The sequence below is a fragment of the Alligator sinensis genome, unplaced genomic scaffold, assembly GCF_000455745.1.
Source record: "Alligator sinensis unplaced genomic scaffold, ASM45574v1 scaffold1061_1, whole genome shotgun sequence".
In the NCBI taxonomy this organism is placed as follows: domain Eukaryota; kingdom Metazoa; phylum Chordata; order Crocodylia; family Alligatoridae; genus Alligator; species Alligator sinensis.
Window position 1 is genome coordinate 339,129 of NW_005843066.1, and position 12,997 is coordinate 352,125.

The window sequence follows — 12,997 nt, forward strand, 5'->3', positions numbered from 1 at the left end:
GAGTGCCAGAACCACTGCACTAGTGAGTCAATCCTTCTGTAGGTCAGTGAATTATTTATACAAAGCAGAACAGTTTCAACAGGAGATAGAGGCACAGCAAGTCTTAACTGGTGACTCACAAGGGTTTAGGTGCCTTAGAAAGGTGGTGCAATAAGGACTGAATGGTTTTGCATGTGCCTGGTCGAATTTAAGTACCAGGGAACTTTACTGGCAGAAACCTTGGGGTCTTCAAGGTTTGGCAGTAGCTGAGCAGGGATTTTGTGAACAGAAATTTTGAACATAGGTGACTGTAGTGGGAATTAGGAACTTATGCCTTCTGTGGAGCTGACCCAGGCCAGGTATAAACATTATACTTTTATCAGTAGTGATCAGAAACCAGGCTATATCTGTAACAGAAGTCTGACACACATAGACTGGTTTAAAAATGGCAGAACCCAGTCTAAGACTTGCCCCCCCTCCCCACTGTTTTAAAAATGGGAGAACCCAGTCTAAGACTTCCCCCCCCTCCCCCCCCCCCGCCAAAAAAAAGGATGAATGTGTGTTCTGTTTCCTACTGATCTAAACTACACTGCTTACAGAAAACTGCATAACTTAGCTAGCCCCACACTGGGGTTTAGTTGTATTGAACATTGGTGCAATAAAGATTGGATGGTTTTGCACATGCCTGGAAAAAACTTAAGTACTTTACTGGCAGAAACTTGGCAGTCACCAAGGTTTGGCAGCAGCTGATTTGGAATTTTGATTACTTAAATTTTGAACATAGGTGAACATGGCATGTCATACTGCCTTTTAACTAGGGCAGGGAGGAAGAACCACTAACAAATAAATCACAATCAGGAGTTGCTAGAAATCTAGAAAGCTCCATATTAAATACGTGAATTAAAAATATACCGTACCTGATCAAGACTTCAGTTTGCTGTTCTATTTACTGTAGCAGCCAGTGCTCAAACTTGGAGTGATAGTGGTCTTTAATTAAGTCCTACTTCTCTGCCAAAACAGACATATTTTTTTAACATTAGCAGTGCGAATTTGGAGCTTAATCCATTTAGCTGTACTTCCTCAGTTTGTCAGCAGTAATAAGGACAGCTGTCTTGTTTGGACAATAATTCCGCTTGAATTAAGATGCCTGTATATTGATTAAATTGGTATTGACATAGGGACTTTTGGATTTGATTATAGGAAATCAATGCATCGTCTCTTCCTATTGTAGAATTCATCTAATATCATTCAGCAATAGAATTACTTCAGTGATCCTTTCTTAACATTAAAGTCAAGTCAGTTTATGAAGTTGGTATCATCGGACGTCTGGATAATTGATAGTAGTTGATTTATCTCATTAAATTGAATTTCATTTCCATTTGTGAAGCAGACACTTCTAAGCTTTCTGCCAGTAGAAAACCTTTTAGTCTTTAATGAACCTTCAAAATTCCTGTGAATAATGTACACAAATTTGAATAATTTCTGATTTTAGAAAAGGCACCTGCTCCCAATAAGGAAATTTGTGTAATTGGGATTATGAGCTATCCAAAGGTGCATCCCAATTTAGATTTTATTATACAATGAAAACATTTTTCCTCGAAAATTAAGGGAAAATCCATTTAGAGCTGGGGTTGTCAACTGGGGGTATGCAGAAAGGCTGTAGGGGGTATGTGTGGGTGGGCAGGTGGTCACACCTTGGGGCATGGCAGCAGGGTCTCCCCCAGCACCTTCCCATACTTTGCTTCTTATGGGGGAGGGGAGGGGCATCCCAGGTGCCACTGGCCCCACGCAGCACACTGTGGCACCTCCCCACGGCCCCGACCTCAGCTCGCTTTCTGTGCCCGCTCCCAGGAGCAGGGCTGGGGGGTGAGGGCAGCAGTGCCCCTCTGCAGGCCTCATATGCACTGCCCAGCCAGCCGGGGAGGATGGGGCTCACGTGACGGCCACCACTGCCACCACCCCGGGCTGCCGCCACTGCTGCCACGCTAGCAGGGCTGGGGGGTGAGGGCAGCAGTGCCCCTCTGCAGGCCTCATATGCACTGCCCAGCCAGCCGGGGAGGATGGGGCTCACGTGACGGCCACCACTGCCACCACCCCGTGCTGCCGCCACTGCTGCCATGCTGCTTTCCTGCAGCCAGTCTCACATGTGCCTCTGTGGGCTGGTGATACACCTTGCGCAGCACCCATCAGCAGCCCACAGAGCCACATGTGCAACCAGCCATGGGAAAGTGGCATGGGACATGGCAGCGGCAGTGTGGCATGGGGTGGTGGTGGCTGCTGCATGTGAACCCCATCCCTCCAGCCAGGCAGCATGTGTGTCCTGCAGAGGCACCACTGCCCTTCCCCTCCCCTCCCCCCACCACCCTGCTCCTGGGAGCGGGCAAAGAGACACATTCCCTCCCCCCTTCTCGATCTGCACTCCCCAGCCCCTTCCCTCTCTCCTGCCCACCCCACACTTACCTGCTGGGGGGTGTGCGTATGCATGTCCATGCCTGCATGTGTGTATCTGTCTGTGCCTGCATGTGTATGTGTATCTGTCCCCTGCCCACCTGGCCGCAGCAGGCACGTGGGCTGCATGGCTCTTGGGGCAGCGAGGTGCAGAGTCCAGCCTGCAGCAGCAGCTGCCTCCACCCTGTGCACAGATTTGGGGGGGCACGTACTCCCCAGACCTCCACCAGGGTGTGTGCAGCAGCAGGAACTGCCCCCCCGACTCCCTGCACCTCCCGGATGAACTGCTCTCACAGCTCCATCCTGCACTCCACCCCAACTGTGCGGTGCCTGCCCTGCCCCAGCCCCACTTCCTCCCTCACCACCAGGGGGGACTTGGCTTTCTTAAAACCAAGAAAGAAATATAAAGGGATACATGAGCTGAAACTTTGAGGCAAAAGGAGTACACTTGTTAAAAAAGGTTGAAAATCCCTGATTTAGAGTGTCAACAGCCAGAATATGATGGAATCTCTGCTTTCAATGAGAGCTGCAAGAGCTTGTAGATTTTGACTTCAGGGATGCTATATTAAGCCGAGTTTGAATTCCCAGTTTGTGCATATTCACTTTGTTGCTAGTTAACAGAAATGTATAGGCTAAAAATCATAGGCCTAGTTTTGAGGCCTGATCTGACCCTTTGTTCTCCACTGATAGTAAGTAAGAGGGGCTGTCAGGCTCTCAACATTTTCCCCATAGAGCAGGGGTGGCCAACCTGTGGCTCTGGAGATACATGCAGCTCTTCAGAAGTTAATATGCGTCTCCCTGAGTCTTTGGACAAGCACACAGTGACCAGATTCCAAATGTTTTAGGCATATTCTTATGTTTGGCTAAGCTCCATTTAGCACAGGGCCTGCTTTGTACTATCTTGACCTGCTTTGTGTACCATTTGAAAGCTGGTCACTTTGTGCTTGTGCAAAGATTCAAGGAGATGCATATTAACTTTTGAAGAGCTGCATGTGGCTCTGGAGCCGCAGGTTGGCCACCCCTGCCACAGAGGGAAATCCCCAATTGGTGGTAAGCAAGTCAGCCACTCTCCCTACTCTCTAGAGAATATGTCTAGAGCCCCACACTGCCATGGTTATTTCTAGGTGCTAATATAACTCTTTGCAGCTTCCTAATTAATCTAATTTATACCAGGGGCTAGACTGACTTTTTACTTCTCTCACGTTCTGGGAGTTCCAAAGATAGGACAAAGCAGATCCTGTGCTAAACGGAGCTTGGCGAAACACAAGAATATGCCTAAAACAAAGACAAACCAGCGAGTTAAAGGATGGTGAATCAGGCAACTAGGGGGACTGAAGGCATGCATTTTCTTTTCAGCTAGAACTATCTTTAGAGTTATTAGTAATGGTGGAAGAGAAGGGAGAAACAAAGCAATTCAGAAGACAGTGATATTAAGCAAAAACTGTAGAAGAATGTGATGACAAAGACATGGAAACAGAAAGTAACTTTTAATTCAAAGCAACATAACGAGTAGAATACTGTGAGTTAAAGTATGAATTCTGCATGAATTAACAGAAGACAGTTTCTAACTATATACTATTCCAGTTTTGCTTCAGACAACATTTTGGAGGCAATAATCCTCCCAAACCATCTTTTTATTCTTTTTCTTCTGCTGCTTTCAACAACTGAAAAGAAAATTCTCCCTTCAAGTATATCTTTAACAGTTGCCTAAAAGATTGATTAATTTAAAATCTGCTGCCAACAGGTAAGAAGCCTAATTCCCTTAGGAAAGATGTGATTTATGGTGCAACCCAAAATCGGTGTTGTCCATTGGCAAACATAGGTTACTTCCCCCTCAATGGCCTGATTGCTCTGAATCCCATTCTGGGCCATCTGTTCCTCTTCAAAGTGGTGAAGGGAACTTTGGTCATCAAGATCAGGACTATGGATTACATGTTATGAACCAGGCAACTAACAGGTGTTGTGACATTTGGTGTTGTCAAGTCAAGCCCCCTTTGCGAGCCAAGCAGGTGAAAATATCTCTATATCATTCAACGACATGTTTTATATCCAATGCAAAACATGTCATAGCAGTCATGAGGGATAAAAAATACGTGAGGATAGTAAAGCACTCTATAACAAAGTAATGTTAACCATCTCTTATAGATTTTGAAACTATGATTATCACCAGTTAAAGTTATGAATAAAAATTATTAAGTAAAATAAGTGGAAACAGTACAAACTGTGAGCAATCCGACTTTGTTTAGTCTAGCAATTTATAAATCATATCTATGTCAGCCTCATACATTATATCATTGCTCCTCTTCCAAATTAAATAAAATAGAGGAACAAAGTATTTAGTACTGACAGATTGTAAAACTAATGAGAACAATAACAAATAAGTGTTTTTGTAGTCTTAAAGTGTGATTTTGTTGCAATATTTATTGGTACATATTCATGAAATATCTTTTGTTGCCATTCTGCAAATGATACCATCCAGTAATGTACCAATTTTTTCTTCCTGTGGAGTAAGCTTGTACATCTGTAGAAACAAAATAAATAATTTGTAAATATTATGCGAAGAAAAATGTGTATACCTCCCCACTTAAGCAATTAAATACCTATCAGATTTTATTTACATTTTTTTCCAGATTTTTGTCCCCCCATCACAAATTTAGGTTTTTTTCCTTCAAGCTGGACTCAGTGGAGACTGAGAAATTAAGGAAATGTTGACTTTACAAAAATTAAGGGAGTAAAAATTGCGGAATTGTGAAGGTATAGGACTTTTCACTGAATTATTTAAAACTGCAATTTTTGTTTCGGTTACTTCTATTTTAGTCTATTAATTAAACATTTTGGAAACTGAGGGTGAAATCTTGATACTGGCAAAATTCACATTTACTTAAAGGGCATAAGGATTCCACCAGGGATATCTGTCATGAATGTTTAACATTTCTGTCCTTCAATTAAGTGATACAGCGATCAATGCACATTTTAGGACCGGGACACGAGGCTGGTGCCCCCCCGACAGGTTTGGTGGCTTCTGCAGGTGCCTCCTACCCCCAGATTCAGTAGGCACCAGTCACTCATGATGCCCTGTGCTCCCTGCTCTCTACCACTGCTGACTTTGCTCCTCACTTTGCTGTGCACCACACTCAGAGGTTGCCCACACCACCTGTGACATGCTTGCTGCAGGCTGGCCACCCCTGCAGGAGAATAAAACTGCAGCAGACAGTCATTGTACAGCCCTACACCAGCATTACCAGAATTGAATCCTGTGCAGAATTACCTGGGAAAAACTAGGGTAAAATTACACTGGTACGAGTCATGTCCATCCCTGTCCCAGGATAACAGATTGCTCAAGGCAAATAGACTGTTAACTGCTCCCATGCCACCTGGTGGCAGGTCACTGGAATAGTGCCTATGGTAGCTACTGGACACACCTATCCCCAGTTAGGTCTTCTGTCTGCTCAGGATATAGTTTATATCAGTGAATAAAACCAACATAAATTACACCAGTGTATGTGTCATGTGTCCAAGCCTAAAGAGACTTATAAAGAGCTCTCTGCCAGCAGCAGAGAAGATAGATTTGGCATTCTTCTTATTATTATGGTTTTTAAAAAGTTAATTAATTAATTAAAAAGGAGATGGGGGGGATTAAAAAAAGACTTTACGAACACCCAGGCCTCCTTTACAAGTCATAATAAAACAGGCAAAATCTTGGCTTCGTAAAATCCTTTGCTAATCTCACTTAAACATGAAAACAGGGAGGGACCTACAGAAATCATGGTGAAAGTGTGCTGCACAGCAGCTCCTTTAATTTTGCTCTTTTTGCTGTGCCCCTTCCCCCCTCATCCCGCCCCAATCGGCTGAGGGGCCCTGGTGGTCCTGTTGCACATTGGCTGAGGCAAAAACTGTGGTTTTAAATATGCCACAGTTTTTGCCTCCCAGCTGATCTCAGCAACAAGCAGCGGGGCTGCCAGAGCCCCTTGGCCAATCAGTGGCAGGAGGCAAAAATTGCGGCATATTTAAAACCACAGTTCTTGCCTCCCAGCCCCAGGGCTCCTCTGCCGATCAGTGGTGGGGGCAGTGTGTGGCATGCGTGCAGAGCAAAGAGCAAGGAGCCACCATGCAGCACACTTCTGATGTAATTTAGGTAGGTCCCTAAAGAATAGGTTTGCAGCCATTATTTTAAACAGGCTTATTATAAGATAAAGGTTCCTGGCTACTGAATAACTATTTTATTATTTACCCAAGTCCCTATCTTTGTGTCTAGTACTCTACAACACACTTTAAATAAAGCAATAAAAACTTGTAATATATTATTGCACCCTATTTCTAAGGCACTTAGCAATAGCCTGCCAGTTCAACATTTCTATTTAAGAACTCTCATGGGGATTAGTCAAGTATTTAAGGTTAAAAATGGTGTAAATCTTTACAGAATTGGGGTATTATTCTGAATTCCATGTTTTCCCTAGAGAAAACAGGAGGAATGGTATGCTATCATTATTGCAGATGGTATGCCAGCATTCTACTCTGGATCCAAAACTCCTGCTAAAGTCAGTGAGAATTTGGAATGCTACAAGATATACAGCTGTTGAAAAATGCTATTCCCTTAGTAGAAAACACTAGAAGAAACATACAAATAGTCAATTTACATAATATTTACATTTACAGTGATACAAACAAATGTTTAAAAAGTCACATTTATTAACCCCACAGATATGGGAATCTGTAGAAGTCAATATGAATTTAATCATAAAATAAAATATGTTTTTCCCACAACCATCTTCACTATATTCCTAACAAAGGGACTTTACAAACCTTTTTAACTTTTGCTATATCTGTTATTTTGGCGAGTTCTGCTAAAGAAACCTGCTCGCCTTCTACTTGAGATATAATATCTTCCAGATTTATAGATTTTTCTTTGTCTTCAATCACAACAATGAGTACTTCAGTGTCACTGTCTGAAATACCAAATTTTTTCAGTGCATCTGAAATCTAAGAAGAAAAAAACACACATTTTATCAGCCATTTTCAGGTAGTATGGAAGCAACTAACCAATATAATATTTTCAGTCACTGGACCAAATTTTCCAGTAGCAAAAACTGATCCAGTTACACATCCATGAAACAGTACACGTTTACAGAAGCAGATAATGCAGTGCTTTGTTAACCTGGAAAGCCATTTTTTTTTCTTCCTAAGCCCTTTGAGTCCCAAGGATTTTAGCATAGTTCTCTGGGCAGGTATATATAACCAAAAATCTGAAGTATTACTTTTGGCTAAAGAGCACTGTTACATGGCTACTGTTTTGAATAGGTCAAGTGCTTTGTTTTTCTGTGTTTTTGTTTTATAGATACATGTTCTGCAGTCATAATGAATTGGATAAATGCAGGAGGCTAATGGTTGTGCCTTGTGAAACGATTCTTTTTTGCTTCCATGCTGAGAATAATTGTTTAACTCCTCACACAGCACGTACGTCTACACGTGCTTTAATGCGCATTAAAACATCACTAAAAACGTGCGCTTTCATTAATGCACATTAAAATAAGCTTTTGCACATTAAACATTACTTAAAAACCATGTTCTTTAGCTAACACGCATTAAGACAGGCTAATGATCATTTTCCTAGTACCTCACAAAGGAAGGCATTTTTACATGTGCTCGAGGGGGAGGTTGCTTTAATTAGAGCAACTCCGAGAGCTAATCTAATTAAAGTGCCTGGAGTGTCTCATGCATCAACATCCCTGTGCTTCAAAACGGTGGCAGGGGCACTTTATCTAAAGCTCATCAATGAGCTTTAGTTAAAGTGCCCCTGCTGGCACTCTGAAACTCGGGGACGCTGATACATGAGATACAGAGGCTGGCTGAAGCGTGCTAATTACAATTAATCAAGTCAGCTCCAGCGTGCTATAATTACAGAGCAGCCTCCTGGCTCCTGTACCCAGAGATACTAGATTTAATGAGCATTAACTCAAGCATGCTAATGCACTTGTAGATGTGCCCAGAGTGTTTAGGGCTTAAGCCTGAGTTCCCAGACTATACCATATAGAAATCTGGGGCTGGAAAGGTCTTACCTCTTTAGAAGTAGCACATAATTGTTGCAGAAGATACTTAATTGTAATTATATTCCTGTCCCTTAGGGCAGAAATAGGTGATTGCTTTTTCCGAAGCCAAAGGCTCCATCAATACATTCAAAGTATGAATTCACATTAGCTACCGAAGTTATGTCTTGAGGAACAGATTAATAAGCTTTTAGTTTCCCTGATTTCTGCAAGCCCCTTGGCTATCTGCATTACTGACCTTTTGAAATTCTAATAAAGCTGAGAATTAAAGATGTTTTTAGATGACTACAAATGGTAGGTATTAGCATAACAAATATAACTCTGGCTCCCTTATTTCGAGATTATCCATAGATTCACAAAATATTTGAAAATTCTGAATAATAAGCTAAGACAAACGATCACAACTCCCCAGTTTCAAATCACGTAGGTATGTCTTGAAGGGAGGTACTCTGGCATTGAGAGGCACAATCTTTTAGACTCATGGGCCAAATTCAGCTCATGCAGCCATGTCATTTGGCCTGAGATGCTCCTCTCCAGGGGCCCAGAATTTGGCAGTGGGGGAGTAGTAGAAAACAACACTACTGCTGCTTCTCCTCTTCCAAATTTCCAAGCTCCAGGGCTAGCCTGACTGGTTGGATTGGGCCCTGGTCAGGCCAGCTCTACACAGAGAAAACATGTCCCAGCCATGCCCACCCCATGCAGCTGGATTGGGCCGTGACTGAGTCAGCACTACAATCTGATCCACAGACTGGATCCAGCCCATGGACTGACCTGCTCCTAGTTACCCGGTCCACAGGGCAAAAAGGCTGAATACCAGTGATTTAGAACTTTTAGGAGCTTTAGAAAGAGCCAGACCTGAAGGTGGGCTGCCACAGCTTGCCTGCCCTGCACCCCCACCAGCCCTGGCCCGCAGTGCCACCAGTGTCTCCTGCTGGCAAATTTCTGCCAATGTCCTAGCTCCATTGGCTGGATGCAACTGTTTGGATGGTCTGATCTGGCATACAGTCTGTAGGCCACCAACCTGATTTAGACCAGTGGGGCTGGCCAGGTAAACTTTTGGTTACATAAATTACATAACCTTTTTTTTAAGCTTTTCATCCAAGAAATAAAATTACACTTTCCAATCTGTGCTAAGACGTCTCTTGTTCACTTGGGCCCAAAATTAGAGTATTTGTTACCCAATAATGCTTCAGTTATTTGGACAATTTTTGGATTTGCAAAGTTTGCAAGAAAAGGATTGCATATTCTTTTCCTACAGCCTATGTGAATCGATTTATTTTATTTTTGTAAAATGTTATCCTTGCACTATACAAGGATAAAGGGTGTTCTAAGGATGCAAAATAAAGGAAGAGACAAAATCTACTTTTTGTATTATGATGGTTTTTAAAACTTTTAGCTGTTTTGTTGTGTTATGGATAACTGCTTAATAAAATCTGAATTTACTTTGGTAAGTCATGTTCCCAACATCAGAACAAACCAAAACAGAGGCTTTTCACTTTTTCTTAGAGTTTATGAGTCTTATTATTAACATTAAGGCCTCAAGTTATTTTCAAACACTGACAGTAGTTTCCTCTGATGATGAAATGTCTCAGTAGTTTAATGCTCTTACAAGTGTAGCAAATGAATAAATATAGGCTGGAAAAGTATTCTACAGTTTTCATAGAGAACTTTTAGTTTTTCTAAAGAAAAATTATTATAGAATTTGACTGCATAAAAAGAAAACCTGGGGAATCAACATTCCTGATTGTCATGGATGCGACAGAGAAGACAGCACAGCACTGGAAGGTAAGCATGCACTGAAATGTAACCAAAGAAGTTTTACTATTTTAGCTGCCTTACTGGGGTGCTGGGGTCCAGGTGCACCAAAGTACTTAGGCGTCTTAAGTGGGATGCAGCTGGAATTCAAGCACCAAATTCCAAAAGTTAGATCCATAAAGCTCCCACATAACCTCTTCGGTGGTAAAAAGACCAAAGGCACCCAAGTTTTTACCATTAAAGCTCTGTAAGCACCAAGAGTTCTGCTAGACTGGCCTTCTGCCGAATTGCTGCCATTCTGGTAGGGCTCAACAGCTCAGTATTTATCTCACTCTTTAAGTCCATTTAAGACAGTGATTCTCAACCAAGGGACCATGGCAGCAGCACCTTTTGAAGGATGCCCAAAGTGTGAGGAGGAAAGCAGATAAGCGCAAACTCAGGTGTTTCCCTACCTAGCTCACCCCCCACCCCAGTTGCCCACCTCCTCTGCAAAGTAGTAAGCACTGTAATATATATTAGTTTTGAAACTGAGTGCCACTCAATTCACACAAGTTATGGAGGGGTGCCTGGAGTCCAAAAAGATTGAGAACCACTGATTTAGGATCTACAAACTAGGTGTTCATTTGCATAAATCCTCCAGCAGGCCCAATCTGGCAGACCTGTTTAGCTAACACACAGAGACACCACACAACACAGCAGCCACTGCCACTTGCATTTAAAAACATGGCAATAAAAAGAGATGTCTACCTCTTATGTAATAGCCCAATAGTATGAATACTTATGTAGAAAGTAAGAAATCCAGGTTCAATATGGATTTTTTGAATTCCATTGCCAGATTTCTAAACCCCCCTAAATCATTGTATAAAACAGTGGTGCTCAATCTCTCTGGTCCTGCAGACTGGATCCTGCTCATGGGCCCAGTTTATGACTCGAATCCAGTGTGTTTATGACTCGAATCCACTCAATGTGGGGTTGGTGTGCCAGGTACATATGCAGGGATGATTTGGCTGTGGTGTGACCCTGCATGCCACACTGAATCCATGTGTTGGATCCAGCTGCGGAGCAACCATCCACTGGTGCAATCTGGGATATGAGGCTATGTCATGTGGGCTGCAGGGCTCCTCATGGGTTTGGAAGCATGGTGGTAGGGGAGCAGTAACAGCATTAATTACGGTGGCTCTGGAAGCAATTAACATTGCTCCCTCACCACCAAATTTCCAGAACCTGCAGAAGCCCCACAGGCCAGATGGCATGGCTCTGTGAGCTGGAGGTTGAGCACCACTAGCATGGTTCACAACTCATGGAGAACTTAGTTACCCAACACAGGCCACGGAATTTCATTTGGAATCCAGGTGCCTGAAAGAAAGGTAATTAGTCCCTGTGGGTTTTGGCACCCGGTGACAGATGTATTTGCTTAGCAAAGGCTTACATTGTTGTTTGGGGAGAGGTTGAAAATAATTTCTGCATAAAGACTTCTGGTCTTCATTTTACCAATCCTGTGGAGGTAAACTGCTTTGTTTGCTGCCACAAGTATCTGAAATGAATCAACAATCTGTGGAACAGAACAGCAGAAAAAGATTATTAAAATAATACAATTTTGAATATGGTAGAAACCCTTTTTTTTTTTCTTCATTACTTCTTGATCTTTAGGTAGAAACACTTTTTTTTTTTCTTCATTACTTCTTGATCTCCTACCTACGCTAAATTCTGAAAGCCTTATTCTGAATGGACAACACATTGTCCCACTTAAGTCACTGGTATGGCTCAGTGGGCATGTCTACAAGAGACGCTTTATTGTGCAGCAGACAATTTGTTGCGCAGTAAAGCATCACCATCTACAGGGGCATGGCAATTGGGATGCAGTAGACTAATTGATTGTGCTGCTGGACAGTCCCACCAGATACAAGTGGTATCTGGCAGCGCAGTAAATTACTGTACTTAAACACACGTCTAGACTGTGATGCTGGGATCAGTTTACTCCAGCTCAAATTGAGTTAAAGCAGGGACGGCAATTATTTTGGGCGGAGGGCCGCTTATTGAGTTTTGGCAAGCCATCGAGGGCCGCATGACAGGCAGACGGGGCAGATAAATATTAATTTTCTAAACTTTTTAGGGGTCCCGCAGGCCGGATAGAATGGCCTGGCGGGCCGCATCCAGCCCACGGGCCGCATTTTGCCCAAGATAAAGTATATTCAGTTGCATTAACTGAATGTGTAGATGCACCCCGAGTGAGAAAACAGCTTAAAAAAGGATGGAGTACATGCTTCCATAGCAAATAATGTAAATTAAGTTAATCCAGCAGCAGAGCCCCACGGTTGTTTCACGAACTCCTGTTTCTCTCCCATAAAATGAGCCAGAAGGTCAGGTCGGATGTTGAAAATATTTACGGACTGAAATAAGAGCAAAGGGCCCAGACATGAGACGGACATGAAAACCGTTCAAAATGACGGCTTTGAAAAACGCGACTCATTCAAGACGCTGCTGGCCACAGCGTGGATCAACGTCAAAGGGTTTACGGCCTGCTCTGGCCAGGCGGGCCCCAGTGCTGGCACGAAGCCCAAGTGGCCCACATAGCCAGCCCGACCCACATCGGTGCCAGGCAGCGCTGCTCCATCCTGTTGCCCAGGGGCTGGACGGTCCCTCCTGGGCCGGGCCCGGCTGTGCGCAGGAGGGAGGGAGGCCGCCCGGCCCGGCCCGGCGGGGGGAAGGGGCAGGGCCTGGCCCCGGGGCTCGGCAGTGCGGCGGGCGGGGCTCACCAGGGCCGGGCTGAG

General features: G+C 43.5%; 1 protein-coding gene across 1 annotated transcript; it reads right to left on the bottom strand.

Moving 5' to 3' along the window:
- Positions 1-3,899: 3,899 nt before the first annotated feature.
- Positions 3,900-12,991, bottom strand: TPRKB (TP53RK binding protein). The gene is made up of 4 exons (XM_006037102.3): positions 12,983-12,991; positions 11,656-11,778; positions 7,231-7,407; positions 3,900-4,948 (listed from the first exon to the last, which is right to left on the bottom strand). Exons 2-4 carry the CDS (start codon positions 11,710-11,712, stop codon positions 4,862-4,864), a joined length of 321 nt encoding a protein of 106 aa, XP_006037164.1. The 5' UTR covers positions 11,713-11,778; positions 12,983-12,991; the 3' UTR covers positions 3,900-4,861.
- Positions 12,992-12,997: the final 6 nt, after the last annotated feature.

Coding starts and splice junctions, on each gene's coding strand:
- TPRKB (XM_006037102.3), bottom strand. CDS start 11,712: ATGAAGACCAGAAGTCTTTATGCAGAAATTATTTTCAACCTCTCCCCA. Junction 7,408..11,655: donor ACCTCTCCCCAAACAACAAT/GTAAGCCTTTGC, acceptor TTTTCTTCTTAG/ATTTCAGATGCACTGAAAAA. Junction 4,949..7,230: donor ATATAGCAAAAGTTAAAAAG/GTTTGTAAAGTC, acceptor TTGTTTCTACAG/ATGTACAAGCTTACTCCACA.